Source organism: Bombina bombina, chromosome 1, assembly GCF_027579735.1.
Source record: "Bombina bombina isolate aBomBom1 chromosome 1, aBomBom1.pri, whole genome shotgun sequence".
In the NCBI taxonomy this organism is placed as follows: domain Eukaryota; kingdom Metazoa; phylum Chordata; class Amphibia; order Anura; family Bombinatoridae; genus Bombina; species Bombina bombina.
In genome coordinates, this window is record NC_069499.1 from 1584738751 (window position 1) to 1584756270 (window position 17520).

At 43.1% G+C, this 17520-nt stretch overlaps 1 protein-coding gene across 1 annotated transcript in view; it reads right to left on the minus strand.

The window, feature by feature from the left end:
• Positions 1 to 17520, minus strand: part of TBCD (tubulin folding cofactor D) — a 1563032-nt gene that overhangs the window by 849887 nt on the left and 695625 nt on the right. The window contains exon 25 of the mRNA XM_053710319.1: positions 13879 to 13910. Coding sequence (XP_053566294.1) covers positions 13879 to 13910 — 32 coding nt within the window. The remainder of the gene's footprint in view (positions 1 to 13878; positions 13911 to 17520) is intronic.

The following is a 17520-nucleotide window of genomic DNA, read 5'->3' on the forward strand; positions in this document are numbered from 1 at the left end:
TGTAAATAACTGCAGCACATGAGTGTGACCACTTTGCATGTAAATAACTGCAGCACATGTGTGTGACCAATTGCATGTAAATAACTGCAGCACATGAGTGTGACCACTTGCTTGTAAATAACTGCAGCACATGAGTGTGACCACTTGCATGTAAATAACTGCAGCACATGTGTGACCACTTGCTTGTAAATTACTGCAGCACAATGTGTGACCACTTGCATGTAAATAACTGAACGCATCACATGTGTGTGACCACTTGCATGTAAATAACTGCAGCACAGTCTTCGGGGCGTGTGACCACTTGCTTGTTAAATAACTGCATGCACTAGAGTGTGACCCCATTGCTTGTAATAACTGCCAGCACATGAGGGTGACCCCCCATGCTTGTAAATAACTGCAGCACATGAGTGTGACCACTTGCTTGTAAATATACTGCAGCACATGAGTGTGACCACTTGCATGTAAATAAACTGGAAGCACATGAGTGTGACCACTTGCTTGGAAAATAACTGCAGCACATGTGTGTGACCACTTGCATGTAAATAACTGCAGCACATGTGTGTGACCACTTGCATGGTAAATAACTGCAGCACATGTGTGTGACCACTTTGCTTGTAAATAACTACAGCACATGAGTGTGACCACTTGCTTGTAAATAACTGCAGCACATGAGGGTGACCACTTGCATGTAAATAACTGCAGCACATGAGTGTGACCACTTGCATGTGAATAACTGCAGCACATGAGTGTGACCACTTGCATGTAAATAACTGCAGCACATGTGTGTGACCACTTGCTTGTAAATAACTGCAGCACATGAGTGTGACCACTTGCTTGTAAATAACTGCAGCACATGTGTGACCACTTGCTTGTAAATAACTGCAGCACATGTGTGTGACCACTTGCATGTAAATAACTGCAGCACATGAGTGTGACCACTTGCATGTAAGTAACTGCAGCACATGAGTGTGACCACTTGCTTGTAAATACTGCAGCACATGAGTGTGACCACTTGCATGTAAGTAACTGCAGCACATGAGTGTGACCACTTGCTTGTAAATAACTGCAGCACATGTGTGTGACCACTTGCTTGTAAATAACTGCAGCACATGTGTGTGACCACTTGCATGTAAATAACTGCAGCACATGAGTGTGACCACTTGCATGTAAAGTAACTGCAGCACATGAGTGTGACCACTTGCTTGTAAATAACTGCAGCACATGAGTGTGACCACTTGCATGTAAATAACTGTAGCACATGAGTGTGACCACTTGCATGTAAATAACTGCAGCACATGAGTGTGACCACTTGCATGTAAATAACTGCAGCACATGAGTGTGACCACTTGCATGTAAATAACTGCAGCACATGAGTGTGACCACTTGCATGTAAATAACTGCAGCACATGAGTGTGACCACATGCTTGTAAATAACTGTAGCACATGTGTGTGACCACTTGCTTGTAAATAACTGTAGCACATGAGTGTGACCACTTGCATGTAAATAAGTGCAGCACATGTGTGTGACCACTTGCATGTAAATAACTGCAGCACATGAGTGTGACCACTTGCATGTAAATAACTGCAGCACATTTGTGACCACTTGCATGTAAATAACTGCAGCACATGTGTGTGACCACTTGCATGTAAATAACTGTAGCACATGAGTGTGACCACTTGCATGTAAATAAGTGCAGCACATGTGTGTGACCACTTGCATGTAAATAACTGCAGCACATGAGTGTGACCACTTGCATGTAAATAACTGCAGCACATGAGTGTGACCACTTGCTTGTAAATAACTAACTGCAGCACATGTGTGTGACCACTTGCATGTAAATAACTGCAGCACATGTGTGTGACCACTTGCTTGTAAATAACTAACTGCAGCACATGTGTGTGACCACTTGCTTGTAAATAACTGCAGCACATGAGTGTGACCACTTGCATGTAAATAACTGTAGTACATGAGTGTGACCACTTGCATGTAAATAACTGCAGCACATGAGTGTGACCACTTGCTTGTAAATAACTGCAGCACATGAGTGTGACCACTTGCATGTAAATAACTGCAGCACATGAGTGTGACCACTTGCTTGTAAATAACTGCAGCACATGAGTGTGACCACTTGCATGTAAATAACTGCAGCACATGTGTGTGACCACTTGCTTGTAAATAACTGCAGCACATGAGTGTGACCACTTGCATGTAAATAACTGCAGCACATGTGTGTGACCACTTGCATGTAAATAACTGCAGCACATGAGTGTGACCACTTGCTTGTAATTAACTGCAGCACATGAGTGTGACCACTTGCTTGTAAATAACTGCAGCACATGAGTGTGACCACTTGCATGTAAATAACTGCAGCACATGAGTGTGACCACTTGCATGTAAATAACTGCAGCACATGTGTGACCACTTGCATGTAAATAACTGCAGCACATGTGTGACCACTTGCATGTAAATAACTGCAGCACATGTGTGACCACTTGCATGTAAATAACTGCAGCACATGTGTGACCACTTGCATGTAAATAACTGCAGCACATGAGTGTGACCACTTGCATGTAAATAACTGCAGCACATGAGTGTGACCACTTGCATGTAAATAACTGCAGCACATGAGTGTGACCACTTGCATGTAAATAACTGCAGCACATGAGTGTGACCACTTGCATGTAAATAACTGCAGCACATGAGTGTGACCACTTGCATGTAAATAACTGCAGCACATGTGTGTGACCACTTGCTTGTAAATAACTGCAGCACATGAGTGTGACCACTTGCTTGTAAATAACTGCAGCACATGAGTGTGACCACTTGCTTGTAAATAACTGCAGCACATGAGTGTGACCACTTGCATGTAAATAACTGCAGCACATGAGTGTGACCACTTGCATGTAAATAACTGCAGCACATGAGTGTGACCACTTGCTTGTAAATAACTGCAGCACATGAGTGTGACCACTTGCTTGTAAATAACTGCAGCACATGAGTGTGACCACTTGCATGTAAATAACTGCAGCACATGAGTGTGACCACTTGCTTGTAAATAACTGCAGCACATGAGTGTGACCACTTGCATGTAAATAACTGCAGCACATGAGTGTGACCACTTGCTTGTAAATAACTGCAGCACATGAGTGTGACCACTTGCATGTAAATAACTGCAGCACATGAGTGTGACCACTTGCATGTAAATAACTGCAGCACATGAGTGTGACCACTTGCATGTAAATAACTGCAGCACATGAGTGTGACCACTTGCATGTAAATAACTGCAGCACATGAGTGTGACCACTTGCATGTAAATAACTGCAGCACATGAGTGTGACCACTTGCTTGTAAATAACTGCAGCACATGAGTGTGACCACTTGCATGTAAATAACTGCAGCACATGAGTGTGACCACTTGCATGTAAATAACTGCAGCACATGAGTGTGACCACTTGCATGTAAATAACTGCAGCACATGAGTGTGACCACTTGCTTGTAAATAACTGTAGCACATGAGTGTGACCACTTGCATGTAAATAACTGCAGCACATGAGTGTGACCACTTGCATGTAAATAACTGTAGCACACGTGTGACCACATGCTTGTAAATAACTGCAGCACATGAGTGTGACCACTTGCATGTAAATAACACATGAGTGTGACCACTTGCATGTAAATAACTGCAGCACATGAGTGTGACCACTTGCATGTAAATAACTGCAGCACATGAGTGTGACCACTTGCTTGTAAATAACTGCAGCACATGAGTGTGACCACTTGCATGTAAATAACTGCAGCACATGAGTGTGACCACTTGCATGTAAATAACTGCAGCACATGTGTGTGACCACTTGCATGTAAATAACTGCAGCACATGAGTGTGACCACTTGCATGTAAATAACTGTAGCACACGTGTGTGACCACTTGCTTGTAAATAACTGTAGCACATGAGTGTGACCACTTGCTTGTAAATAACTGCAGCACATGAGTGTGACCACTTGCATGTAAATAACTGCCGCACATGAGTGTGACCACTTGCTTGTAAATAACTGCAGCACATGAGTGTGACCACTTGCATGTAAATAACTGCCGCACATGAGTGTGACCACTTGCTTGTAATTAACTGCAGCACATGAGTGTGACCACTTGCATGTAAATGACTGCAGCACATGAGTGTGACCACTTGCATGTAAATGACTGCAGCACATGAGTGTGACCACTTGCATGTAAATAACTGCAGCACATGAGTGTGACCACTTGCATGTAAATGACTGCAGCACATGAGTGTGACCACTTGCATGTAAATAACTGCAGCACATGAGTGTGACCACATGCTTGTAAATAACTGCAGCACATGAGTGTGACCACTTGCATGTAAATGACTGCAGCACATGAGTGTGACCACTTGCATGTAAATGACTGCAGCACATGAGTGTGACCACTTGCATGTAAATAACTGCAGCACATGAGTGTGACCACTTGCATGTAAATAACTGCAGCACATGAGTGTGACCACTTGCATGTAAATAACTGCAGCACATGAGTGTGACCACTTGCTTGTAAATAACTGCAGCACATGAGTGTGACCACTTGCTTGTAAATAACTGCAGCACATGAGTGTGACCACTTGCATGTAAATAACTGCAGCACATGAGGGTGACCACTTGCATGTAAATAACTGTAGCACATGAGTGTGACCACTTGCATGTAAATAACTGCAGCACATGAGTGTGACCACTTGCTTGTAAATAACTGCAGCACATGAGTGTGACCACTTGCATGTAAATAACTGCAGCACATGAGTGTGACCACTTGCATGTAAATAACCGCAGCACATGAGTGTGACCACTTGCTTGTAAATAACTGCAGCACATGAGTGTGACCACTTGCATGTAAATAACTGCAGCACATGAGGGTGACCACTTGCATGTAAATAACTGTAGCACATGAGTGTGACCACTTGCATGTAAATAACTGCAGCACATGAGTGTGACCACTTGCTTGTAAATAACTGCAGCACATGTGTGTGACCACTTGCTTGTAAATAACTGCAGCACATGAGTGTGACCACTTGCATGTAAATAACTGTAGCACACGTGTGACCACATGCTTGTAAATAACTGCAGAGTGTGACCACTTGCATGTAAATAACTGCAGCACATGAGTGTGACCACTTGCATGTAAATAACTGTAGCACACGTGTGACCACTTGCTTGTAAGTAACTTCAGCACATGAGTGTGACCACTTGCTTGTAAATAACTGCAGCACATGAGTGTGACCACTTGCATGTAAATAACACATGAGTGTGACCACTTGCATGTAAATAACTGCAGCACATGAGTGTGACCACTTGCTTGTAAATAACTGCAGCACATGAGTGTGACCACTTGCATGTAAATAACTGCAGCACATGAGTGTGACCACTTGCATGTAAATAACTGCAGCACATGAGTGTGACCACTTGCTTGTAAATAACTGTAGCACATGAGTGTGACCACTTGCTTGTAAATAACTGCAGCACATGAGTGTGACCACTTGCTTGTAATTAACTGTAGCACATGTGTGACCACTTGCTTATAAATAACTGCAGCACATGAGTGTGACCACTTGCATGTAAATAACTGCAGCATGAGTGTGACCACTTGCTTGTAAATAACTGCAGCACATGAGTGTGACCACTTGCTTGTAAATAACTGCAGCACATGAGTGTGACCACTTGCATGTAAATAACTGCAGCACATGTGTGTGACCACTTGCTTGTAAATAACTGCAGCACATGAGTGTGACCACTTACATGTAAATAACTGCAGCACATGTGTGTGACCACTTGCTTGTAAATAACTGCAGCACATGAGTGAAACCACTTGCATGTAAATAACTGCAGCACATGAGTGTGACCACTTGCTTGTAAATAACTACAGCACATGAGTGTGACCACTTGCTTGTAAATAACTGCAGCACATGTGTGTGACCACTTGCTTGTAAATAACTACAGCACATGAGTGTGACCACTTGCTTGTAAATAACTGCAGCACATGTGTGTGACCACTTGCTTGTAAATAACTGCAGCACATGTGTGTGACCACATGCTTGTAAATAACTGCAGCACATGTGTGTGACCACTTGCTTGTAAATAACTGCAGCACATGAGTGTGACCACTTGCATGTAAATAACTGCAGCACATGACTGTGACCACTTGCATGTAAATAACTGCAGCACATGAGTGTGACCACTTGCATGTAAATAACTACAGCACATGTGTGTGACCACTTGCATGTAAATAACTGCAGCACATGTGTGTGACCACTTACATGTAAATAACTGCAGCACATGTGTGACCACTTGCATGTAAATAACTGCAGCACATGACTGTGACCACTTGCATGTAAATAACTGCAGCACATGAGTGTGACCACTTGCATGTAAATAACTGCAGCACATGTGTGTGACCACTTACATGTAAATAACTGCAGCACATGAGTGTGACCACTTGCATGTAAATAACTGCAGCACATGTGTGACCACTTGCATGTAAATAACTGCAGCACATGAGTGTGACCACTTGCTTGTAAATAACTGCAGCACATGTGTGTGACCACTTGCATGTAAATAACTGCAGCACATGTGTGTGACCACTTGCATGTAAATAACTGCAGCACATGAGTGTGACCACTTGCATGTAAATAACTACAGCACATGACTGTGACCACTTGCATGTAAATAACTGCCGCACATGAGTGTGACCACTTACATGTAAATAACTGCAGCACATGTGTGACCACTTGCTTGTAAATAACTGCAGCACATGTGTGACCACTTGCATGTAAATAACTGCAGCACATGTGTGTGACCACTTGCATGTAAATAACTGCAGCACATGTGTGTGACCACTTGCTTGTAAATAACTGCAGCACATGTGTGTGACCCCATGCTTGTAAATAACTGCAGCACATGAGGGTGACCCCATGCTTGTAAATAACTGCAGCACATGAGTGTGACCACTTGCTTGTAAATAACTGCAGCACATGAGTGTGACCACTTGCATGTAAATAACTGTAGCACATGAGTGTGACCACTTGCTTGTAAATAACTGCAGCACATGTGTGTGACCACTTGCATGTAAATAACTGCAGCACATGTGTGTGACCACTTGCATGTAAATAACTGCAGCACATGTGTGTGACCACTTGCTTGTAAATAACTACAGCACATGTGTGTGACCACTTGCTTGTAAATAACTGCAGCACATGAGGGTGACCACTTGCATGTAAATAACTGCAGCACATGAGTGTGACCACTTGCATGTGAATAACTGCAGCACATGAGTGTGACCACTTGCATGTAAATAACTGCAGCACATGTGTGTGACCACTTGCTTGTAAATAACTGCAGCACATGAGTGTGACCACTTGCTTGTAAATAACTGCAGCACATGTGTGACCACTTGCTTGTAAATAACTGCAGCACATGTGTGTGACCACTTGCATGTAAATAACTGCAGCACATGAGTGTGACCACTTGCATGTAAGTAACTGCAGCACATGAGTGTGACCACTTGCTTGTAAATAACTGCAGCACATGAGTGTGACCACTTGCATGTAAGTAACTGCAGCACATGAGTGTGACCACTTGCTTGTAAATAACTGCAGCACATGTGTGTGACCACTTGCTTGTAAATAACTGCAGCACATGTGTGTGACCACTTGCATGTAAATAACTGCAGCACATGAGTGTGACCACTTGCATGTAAGTAACTGCAGCACATGAGTGTGACCACTTGCTTGTAAATAACTGCAGCACATGAGTGTGACCACTTGCATGTAAATAACTGTAGCACATGAGTGTGACCACTTGCATGTAAATAACTGCAGCACATGAGTGTGACCACTTGCATGTAAATAACTGCAGCACATGAGTGTGACCACTTGCATGTAAATAACTGCAGCACATGAGTGTGACCACTTGCATGTAAATAACTGCAGCACATGAGTGTGACCACATGCTTGTAAATAACTGTAGCACATGTGTGTGACCACTTGCTTGTAAATAACTGTAGCACATGAGTGTGACCACTTGCATGTAAATAAGTGCAGCACATGTGTGTGACCACTTGCATGTAAATAACTGCAGCACATGAGTGTGACCACTTGCATGTAAATAACTGCAGCACATGTGTGTGACCACTTGCATGTAAATAACTGCAGCACATGTGTGTGACCACTTGCATGTAAATAACTGTAGCACATGAGTGTGACCACTTGCATGTAAATAACTGCAGCACATGAGTGTGACCACTTGCATGTAAATAACTGCAGCACATGAGTGTGACCACTTGCATGTAAATGACTGCAGCACATGAGTGTGACCACTTGCTTGTAAATAACTGCAGCACATGAGTGTGACCACTTGCTTGTAAATGACTGCAGCACATGAGTGTGACCACTTGCTTGTAAATAACTGCAGCACATGAGTGTGACCACTTGCTTGTAAATAACTGCAGCACATGAGTGTGACCACTTGCTTGTAAATAACTGCAGCACATGTGTGTGACCACTTGCATGTAAATAACTGCAGCACATGAGTGTGACCACATGCTTGTAAATAACTGCAGCACATGAGTGTGACCACTTGCATGTAAATAACACATGAGTGTGACCACTTGCATGTAAATAACTGCAGCACATGAGTGTGACCACTTGCTTGTAAATAACTGCAGCACATGAGTGTGACCACATGCTTGTAAATAACTGCAGCACATGAGTGTGACCACTTGCATGTAAATAACACATGAGTGTGACCACTTGCATGTAAATAACTGCAGCACATGAGTGTGACCACTTGCTTGTAAATAACTGCAGCACATGTGTGTGACCACTTGCATGTAAATAACTGCAGCACATGAGTGTGACCACATGCTTGTAAATAACTGCAGCACATGAGTGTGACCACTTGCATGTAAATAACACATGAGTGTGACCACTTGCATGTAAATAACTGCAGCACATGAGTGTGACCACTTGCATGTAAATAACTGCAGCACATGAGTGTGACCACTTGCTTGTAAATAACTGCAGCACATGAGTGTGACCACTTGCATGTAAATAACTGCAGCACACGTGTGACCACTTGCATGTAAATAACTGCAGCACATGAGTGTGACCACTTGCATGTAAATAACTGCAGCACATGTGTGACCACTTGCATGTAAATAACTGCAGCACATGAGTGTGACCACTTGCTTGTAAATAACTGCAGCACATGAGTGTGACCACTTGCTTGTAAATAACTGCAGCACATGAGTGTGACCACTTGCATGTAAATAACTGCAGCACATGAGTGTGACCACTTGCATGTAAATAACTGTAGCACACGTGTGACCACATGCTTGTAAATAACTGCAGCACATGAGTGTGACCACTTGCATGTAAATAACTGAAGCACATGAGTGTGACCACTTGCATGTAAATAACTGCAGCACATGAGTGTGACCACTTGCATGTAAATAACTGCAGCACATGAGTGTGACCACTTGCATGTAAATAACTGCAGCACATGAGTGTGACCACTTGCATGTAAATAACTGCCGCACATGAGTGTGACCACTTGCATGTAAATAACTGCCGCACATGAGTGTGACCACTTGCTTGTAAATAACTGTAGCACATGAGTGTGACCACTTGCATGTAAATAACTGCAGCACATGAGTGTGACCACTTGCTTGTAAATAACTGCAGCACATGAGTGTGACCACTTGCTTGTAAATAACTGCAGCACATGTGTGTGACCACTTGCTTGTAAATAACTGTAGCACACGTGTGACCACATGCTTGTAAATAACTGCAGCACATGAGTGTGACCACTTGCTTGTAAATAACTGCAGCACATGAGTGTGACCACTTGCATGTAAATAACTGCAGCACATGTGTGTGACCACTTGCTTGTAAATAACTGCAGCACATGTGTGTGACCACTTGCTTGTAAATAACTGCAGCACATGAGTGTGACCACATGCTTGTAAATAACTGCAGCACATGTGTGTGACCACTTGCTTGTAAATAACTGCAGCACATGAGTGTGACCACTTGCATGTAAATAACTGTAGCACACGTGTGACCACTTGCTTGTAAGTAACTTCAGCACATGAGTGTGACCACTTGCTTGTAAATAACTGTAGCACATGAGTGTGACCACTTGCATGTAAATAACTGCAGCACACGTGTGACCACATGCTTGTAAATAACTGCAGCACATGAGTGTGACCACTTGCATGTAAATAACTGTAGCACACGTGTGACCACATGCTTGTAAATAACTGCAGCACATGAGTGTGACCACTTGCTTGTAAATAACTGCAGAGTGTGACCACTTGCCTGTAAATAACTGCAGCACATGAGTGTGACCACTTGCATGTAAATAACTGTAGCACACGTGTGACCACTTGCTTGTAAGTAACTTCAGCACATGAGTGTGACCACTTGCTTGTAAATAACTGTAGCACATGAGTGTGACCACTTGCATGTAAATAACTGCAGCACACGTGTGACCACATGCTTGTAAATAACTGCAGCACATGAGTGTGACCACTTGCATGTAAATAACTGTAGCACACGTGTGACCACATGCTTGTAAATAACTGCAGCACATGAGTGTGACCACTTGCTTGTAAATAACTGCAGCACATGTGTGACCACTTGCATGTAAATAACTGCAGCACATGTGTGTGACCACTTGCTTGTAAATAACTGTAGCACATGAGTGTGACCACTTGCTTGTAAATAACTGCAGCACATGAGTGTGACCACTTGCTTGTAAATAACTGCAGCACATGAGTGTGACCACTTGCTTGTAAATAACTGTAGCACATGAGTGTGACCACTTGCTTGTAAATAACTGCAGCACATGAGTGTGACCACTTGCTTGTAAATAACTGCAGCACATGAGTGTGACCACTTGCTTGTAAATAACTGCAGCACATGAGTGTGACCACTTGCTTGTAAATAACTGCAGCACATGAGTGTGACCACTTGCTTGTAAATAACTGCAGCACATGAGTGTGACCACTTGCATGTAAATAACTGCAGCACATGAGTGTGACCACTTGCTTGTAATTAACTGCAGCACATGAGTGTGACCACTTGCATGTAAATAACTGCAGCACATGAGTGTGACCACTTGCTTGTAAATAACTGCAGCACATGAGTGTGACCACTTGCATGTAAATAACTGTAGCACATGAGTGTGACCACTTGCATGTAAATAACTGTAGCACATGTGTGACCACTTGCATGTAAATAACTGCAGCACATGAGTGTGACCACTTGCATGTAAATAACTGCAGCACATGAGTGTGACCACTTGCATGTAAATAACTGCAGCACATGAGTGTGACCACTTGCTTGTAAATAACTGCAGCACATGAGTGTGACCACATGCTTGTAAATAACTGCAGCACATGAGTGTGACCACTTGCTTGTAAATAACTGCAGCACATGAGTGTGACCACTTGCATGTAAATAACTGCAGCACATGAGTGTGACCACTTGCATGTAAATAACTGCAGCACATGAGTGTGACCACTTGCATGTAAATAACTGCAGCACATGAGTGTGACCACTTGCTTGTAAATAACTGCAGCACATGAGTGTGACCACTTGCATGTAAATAACTGCAGCACATGAGGGTGACCACTTGCTTGTAAATAACTGTAGCACATGAGTGTGACCACTTGCATGTAAATAACTGCAGCACATGAGTGTGACCACTTGCATGTAAATAACTGTAGCACATGAGTGTGACCACTTGCATGTAAATAACTGCAGCACATGAGTGTGACCACTTGCTTGTAAATAACTGCAGCACATGAGTGTGACCACTTGCATGTAAATAACTGCAGCACATGAGGGTGACCACTTGCTTGTAAATAACTGTAGCACATGAGTGTGACCACTTGCATGTAAATAACTGCAGCACATGAGTGTGACCACTTGCATGTAAATAACTGTAGCACATGAGTGTGACCACTTGCATGTAAATAACTGCAGCACATGAGTGTGACCACTTGCATGTAAATGACTGCAGCACATGAGTGTGACCACTTGCATGTAAATAACTGTAGCACATGAGTGTGACCACTTGCATGTAAATAACTGCAGCACATGAGTGTGACCACTTGCTTGTAAATAACTGCAGCACATGAGTGTGACCACTTGCATGTAAATAACTGTAGCACACGTGTGACCACTTGCTTGTAAGTAACTGCAGAGTGTGACCACTTGCATGTAAATAACTGCAGCACATGAGTGTGACCACTTGCATGTAAATAACTGTAGCACATGAGTGTGACCACTTGCATGTAAATAACTGTAGCACACGTGTGACCACTTGCTTGTAAGTAACTTCAGCACATGAGTGTGACCACTTGCTTGTAAATAACTGTAGCACACGTGTGACCACTTGCATGTAAATAACTGCAGCACATGAGTGTGACCACTTGCATGTAAATAACTGCAGCACATGAGTGTGACCACTTGCATGTAAATAACTGCAGCACATGAGTGTGACCACTTGCATGTAAATAACTGCAGCACATGAGTGTGACCACTTGCATGTAAATAACTGCAGCACATGAGTGTGACCACTTGCATGTAAATAACTGCAGCACGAGTGTGACCACTTGCATGTAAATAACTGCAGCACATGAGTGTGACCACTTGCATGTAAATAACTGCAGCACATGAGTGTGACCACTTGCTTGTAAATAAAAAACAAAAAAGCAATTTAGGTGCATATCAGCCTCCTGGGTGCTTGTTTACCCGCCTATCCCAGCTGTGCCTGATTCAGAGCATATTTTTAATCTATTCACCGCTTGCCCCCTCTATTAGAGCATGATCCCACTGCTCTGTTATAGGCTATGGAGAGACGCACATCTGCTTTTGTCTCAAAGCAGAGGGACCATGCTCTATTATAGTGTATAAGCCGGTAGATGCATTATCTGGTTGCCAAAGCCCACCTTGTCACAGAGCCAACCAGCGCCGGCAAGTAAACCAGACACGCAGAAAATCACCTTAAGTTGCGCCAATCATTTACATGCATTGCAAAAAATACGATGACACCGTTACATTGAATTTAACGGTTCCTTGTTAATGGCTATTTTACTCTAACCTTATTAATATAAAGTGTAATAAAGAGGTAGCAGAGCAGACACGTGCCGTGCACTAGCAGGAAGCTCCGACCAACCACTTCCATAAAACTCAGCTCCTTCTGCACCTCTTTATTAAACCTCATACTAAAAGGGACAGTCTAATCAAAATAAACTTTCATGACTCAGATAGGGCATGTCATTTTAAACAACTTTCCAACTTGCTTTTATCATCAAATTTTTGCTTTGTTCTCCTGGTAAACATAGGTAGACTCATATTCTAATTTCTAAGCCCTTGAAGACCGCCTCAAATCTCAGTTTATTTTGAGTTTTTAACAGCTAGACAGTGCTAGTTCATGTGTGCCCTATAGATAACATTGTGCTCACTCCCGTGGAGTTATTTATGAGTCAGCACTGACTCAGTCTGCAGAGGCTTAGATACAAGGTAATAACAAAAATAAAAATTGTATTAATATCATAGTGTTGGTGATGAAAAATTGTGGAATGGGTATTAAAGGGATTATCTATCTATTTAAACAATAACAATTCTGGAGTAAACTGTCCCTTTAAGAAAATTATTTGGGACATTTACTTCAATGTTTAAATTTGAAGAATAAACACAGTGGAAACAGCCTGATTACTGAGCTCTTATGAGCAGAAATGTAGTAGACTGAAACAAATGGAAAATGCAACTTATTTTCAAACAAGAATTTAAATACAAAAGTGTGCATCATACCTGCAGGTCTCATTAATTCGCCACCCAAACCCCTGCAAAGTAAGAATGAGAATAATGTGAATGCAGACAAGAAAGGTTGCAAAACAAAATATATGCTTACCTGATAAATTTCTTTCCGGATATGGAGAGTCCACAACGTCATCAATTACTAGTGGGAATATCACTCCTGGCCAGCAGGAGGAGGCAAAGAGCACCACAGCAAAGCTGTTAAGTGTCACTCCCCTCATTCAACCGAAGGGAAATGGAAAAAGGAATAACACAAAGGTGTAGAGGTGCCTGAGGTTTAATTAAGGGACTCTCCATATCCGGAAAGAAAGAAATTAATCAGGTAAGCATAAATTTTGTTTTCTTTTTTCTAAGCTATGGAGAGTCCAATACGTCATCAATTACTAGTGGGAACCAATATCCAAGCTACAGGACACAGGATGACTAGGGAGGGAAAACAAGACAGGCAGACCTAAACAGAAGGTACCACTGCTTGAAAAACCTTTCTCCCAAAAGAAGCCTCAGCCAAGGCAAAAGTATCAAATTTGGAAAATTTGGAAAAAGTATGCAGAGAGGACCAAGTTGCAGCTGTGCAAATCTGCTCCACAGAAGCTTCATTTTAGAAAGTCCAAGAAGAGGAGATAGCCCTAGTAGAATGAGCTGTAATTCTCTCAGGAGGCTGCTGTCCAGTAGTCTCATAAGCAAAACGAATGATACTTCTCAACCAGAGGGAAAGAGAAGTAGCAGTAGCCTTTTGACCCTTACGCTTTCCTCAAAAACAGGGCAGAAGACTGGCAAAAATCCTTAGTCGCCTGTAGATAGAATTTTAGAGCACACACAACATCCAAGTTGTGCAACAGATGTTCCTTATAAGAGGAAGGATTAGGACAGAGAGAAGTAACAACAATTTCCCAATTAATATTTCTATCCGAAACCACTTTAGGGAGAAACCCCAATTTAGTACAAAGAATCGCCTTATCCGCATGAAAGATAAGGTAAGGCAAATCACACTGCAAAGCTGAGAGTTCCAAAACTCCCCGAGCAGAAGAGATAGCAATAAGAAACAAAACCTTCAAAGATAACAACTTAATATCTATGGAATGCATAGGCTCAAACGGAACCTGCTTCAAAACTTTAAGAACAAGGTTTAGGCTCCAAGGAGGGGTAACAGGTTTAAACACAGGCCTGATTCTGACCAGGGCCTGACAGAAAGATTTAACATCTGGCACATCCGCCAGACGCTTATGTAACAAAATAGATAATGCAGAAATCTGACCTTTCAGAGAACTGACTGACAACCCTTTTTCAAGACCTTCCTGGAGAAAAGACGAAATTCTAGGAATCCTGACCCTACTCCAAGAGTAGCCCTTAGATTCACACAAATAAAGGTATTTACGCCATACCTTATGGTAAATTTTTCGAGTGACAGGCTTGCGAGCCTGAATCATAGTCTCAATGACCGACTCAGAAAACCCACGCTTAGTCAGAGCTAAGCATTCAGTCTCCATGCAGTCAGCTTCAGAGAAACGAGATTTGGATGGAGGAATGGACCGTGAGTTAGAAGGTCCTTCCTCAGAGGAAACCTCCAAGGTGAAAGAGATGACATCTTTACCAGGTATGCATACTAGATACTGCGAGGCCATGCAGGAGCTATTAGAATAACCGACGCTCTCTCCTGTTTGATAAGAGCAATGACAGGTATGCTAGATCGAAATTCCAAGAAACCGCAAGAGCATCTATCAGAGCTGCCTGCGGATCTCTTGACCTTGGACCGTACCTTGGCATTTTGCCGAGATGCCATCAGATCCAACTCCGGCACCCCCCACTTGAGGGTTAACCTGGAGAACACCGCCGGATGGAGAGCCCACTTCCCGGGATGAAATGTCTGTCTGCTCAGGAAATCCGCCTCCCAGTTGTCCACTCCTAGAATGTGGATGGCAGATAGACAACAATTGTAAGCTTCCGCCCACTGAATAATCGGAGACACCGCCTTCATGGCCAAGGAACTCAAGAGTTCCTCCCTGGTGGTTGATGTAAGTCACTGAGGTGATGAAGTCCGACTGGAAACTGATAAACCGGGCTAAGGACAATTGAGGCCAAACCATCAGGGCATTGTAAATCGCTCTCAACTCCAAGATGTTTTTGGAGAGAGCAGACTCCTCTCGAGTACATAGTCCTTGTGCCTTTAATAAATCCCAGACTGCTCCCCAGCCTAGCAGGCTGGCATCTGTGGTCACGATCACCCAGGAAGGTCTCCGGAAGCATGTTCCCTAAGACAGATGCTCCTGAGAAAGCCACCACGGGAGAGTGTCTCTTGACGACTGATCTAGATCTATCCTCTGAGACAGATCTGAATGGTCTCCGTTCCATTTTCTGACCATGCATAACTGCAGAGTTCTCAAATGGAATCGAGTAAAGGGAATTATGTCCATGGAAGCGACCATCAGACCAATTACCTCCATACATTGAGCCACTGAAGGACGAACAGTAGACTGTAGAGAGACGCAAGAGGAGAGAATTCTGGATTTTCTGACCTCCGTCAGAAAACTTTTCATGGATAGAGAATCTATTATGGTCCGTAAGAAAACCACCCTTGTAGCTGGAACAAGGGAACTCTTTTCCAGATTCACTTTCCATCCATGGGAACGTAGAAAAGACTACAAGATCTCTGTATGAAAGTTTGCTTGTTGAAAAGATGGTGCCTGAACCAATATATCGTCCAGGTAGGGCGCCACTGCAATTCCCCGAGACCTGATCACTGCCAAGAGAGCCCCCAGAACCTTTGAGAAAATTCTGGGAGCTGTGGCAAGGCCAAATGGAAGAGCCACAAACTGAAAGTGTTTGTCTAGAAAGGTGAATCTCAGGAACCTGTAAATCGGAACATTTAGATACCCGTCCTTCAGGTCTATGGTTGTCATGAACTTCTTGGACCAAAGGAAGAATGGAACAAATGGTTTCCATTTTGAAGGACGGAACCCTGAGAAACTTTTTGAGACACTTCAGGTCTAAAATGGGTCAGAAGTTCCCCCTTTTTTGGAAACCACAAACAGATTTGAATAGAATCCTAGACTCTGTTCCCTTACCGGAACTACAACAATCACTCCCAGGGTGGAAAGGTCCTGAACGCAGTTCAAGTATGTCTCTCCCTGCATCTCCGGACTCTAACTTTCATCCATGCCCTCACTGAGAGGCTGACAGGACTACTTAAAACTAGAGTCCCATGCCAAAGACTACTACCCTCCATAAGAGACTATTGAAAAAACTCCTGATACTTCTCTGCCAACCTCCTGGGACGAAAGGCAAAGAATGACTGGGAGATGAGGGGAGTGGAAGAAGTATTTAACCTTTTGGCTGGGGTGTCTTTGCATCCTCCTGGTGGCCAGGTTCTGAATTCCCAAAAGTAATGAATGCAGCTGTAGACTCTTTCCATTTATGAAGAAAATTAACCCCTTAGTCTCCAAGTCACTAGATAAACGCCTGCACTCTGCCTATAAATATTCTACATATAGGATATATAATGTCCCCAACAAAAATTGCAGTTACATTTTTCTTTGAAGTACAAGTCTCCAGTACGTAGAAGACAAAAGCACTTACCTGCAATCCAACTGTCAGGCAGGACGACAGCTTACAAGGCGTGAAAGGATACATACTCCTTAC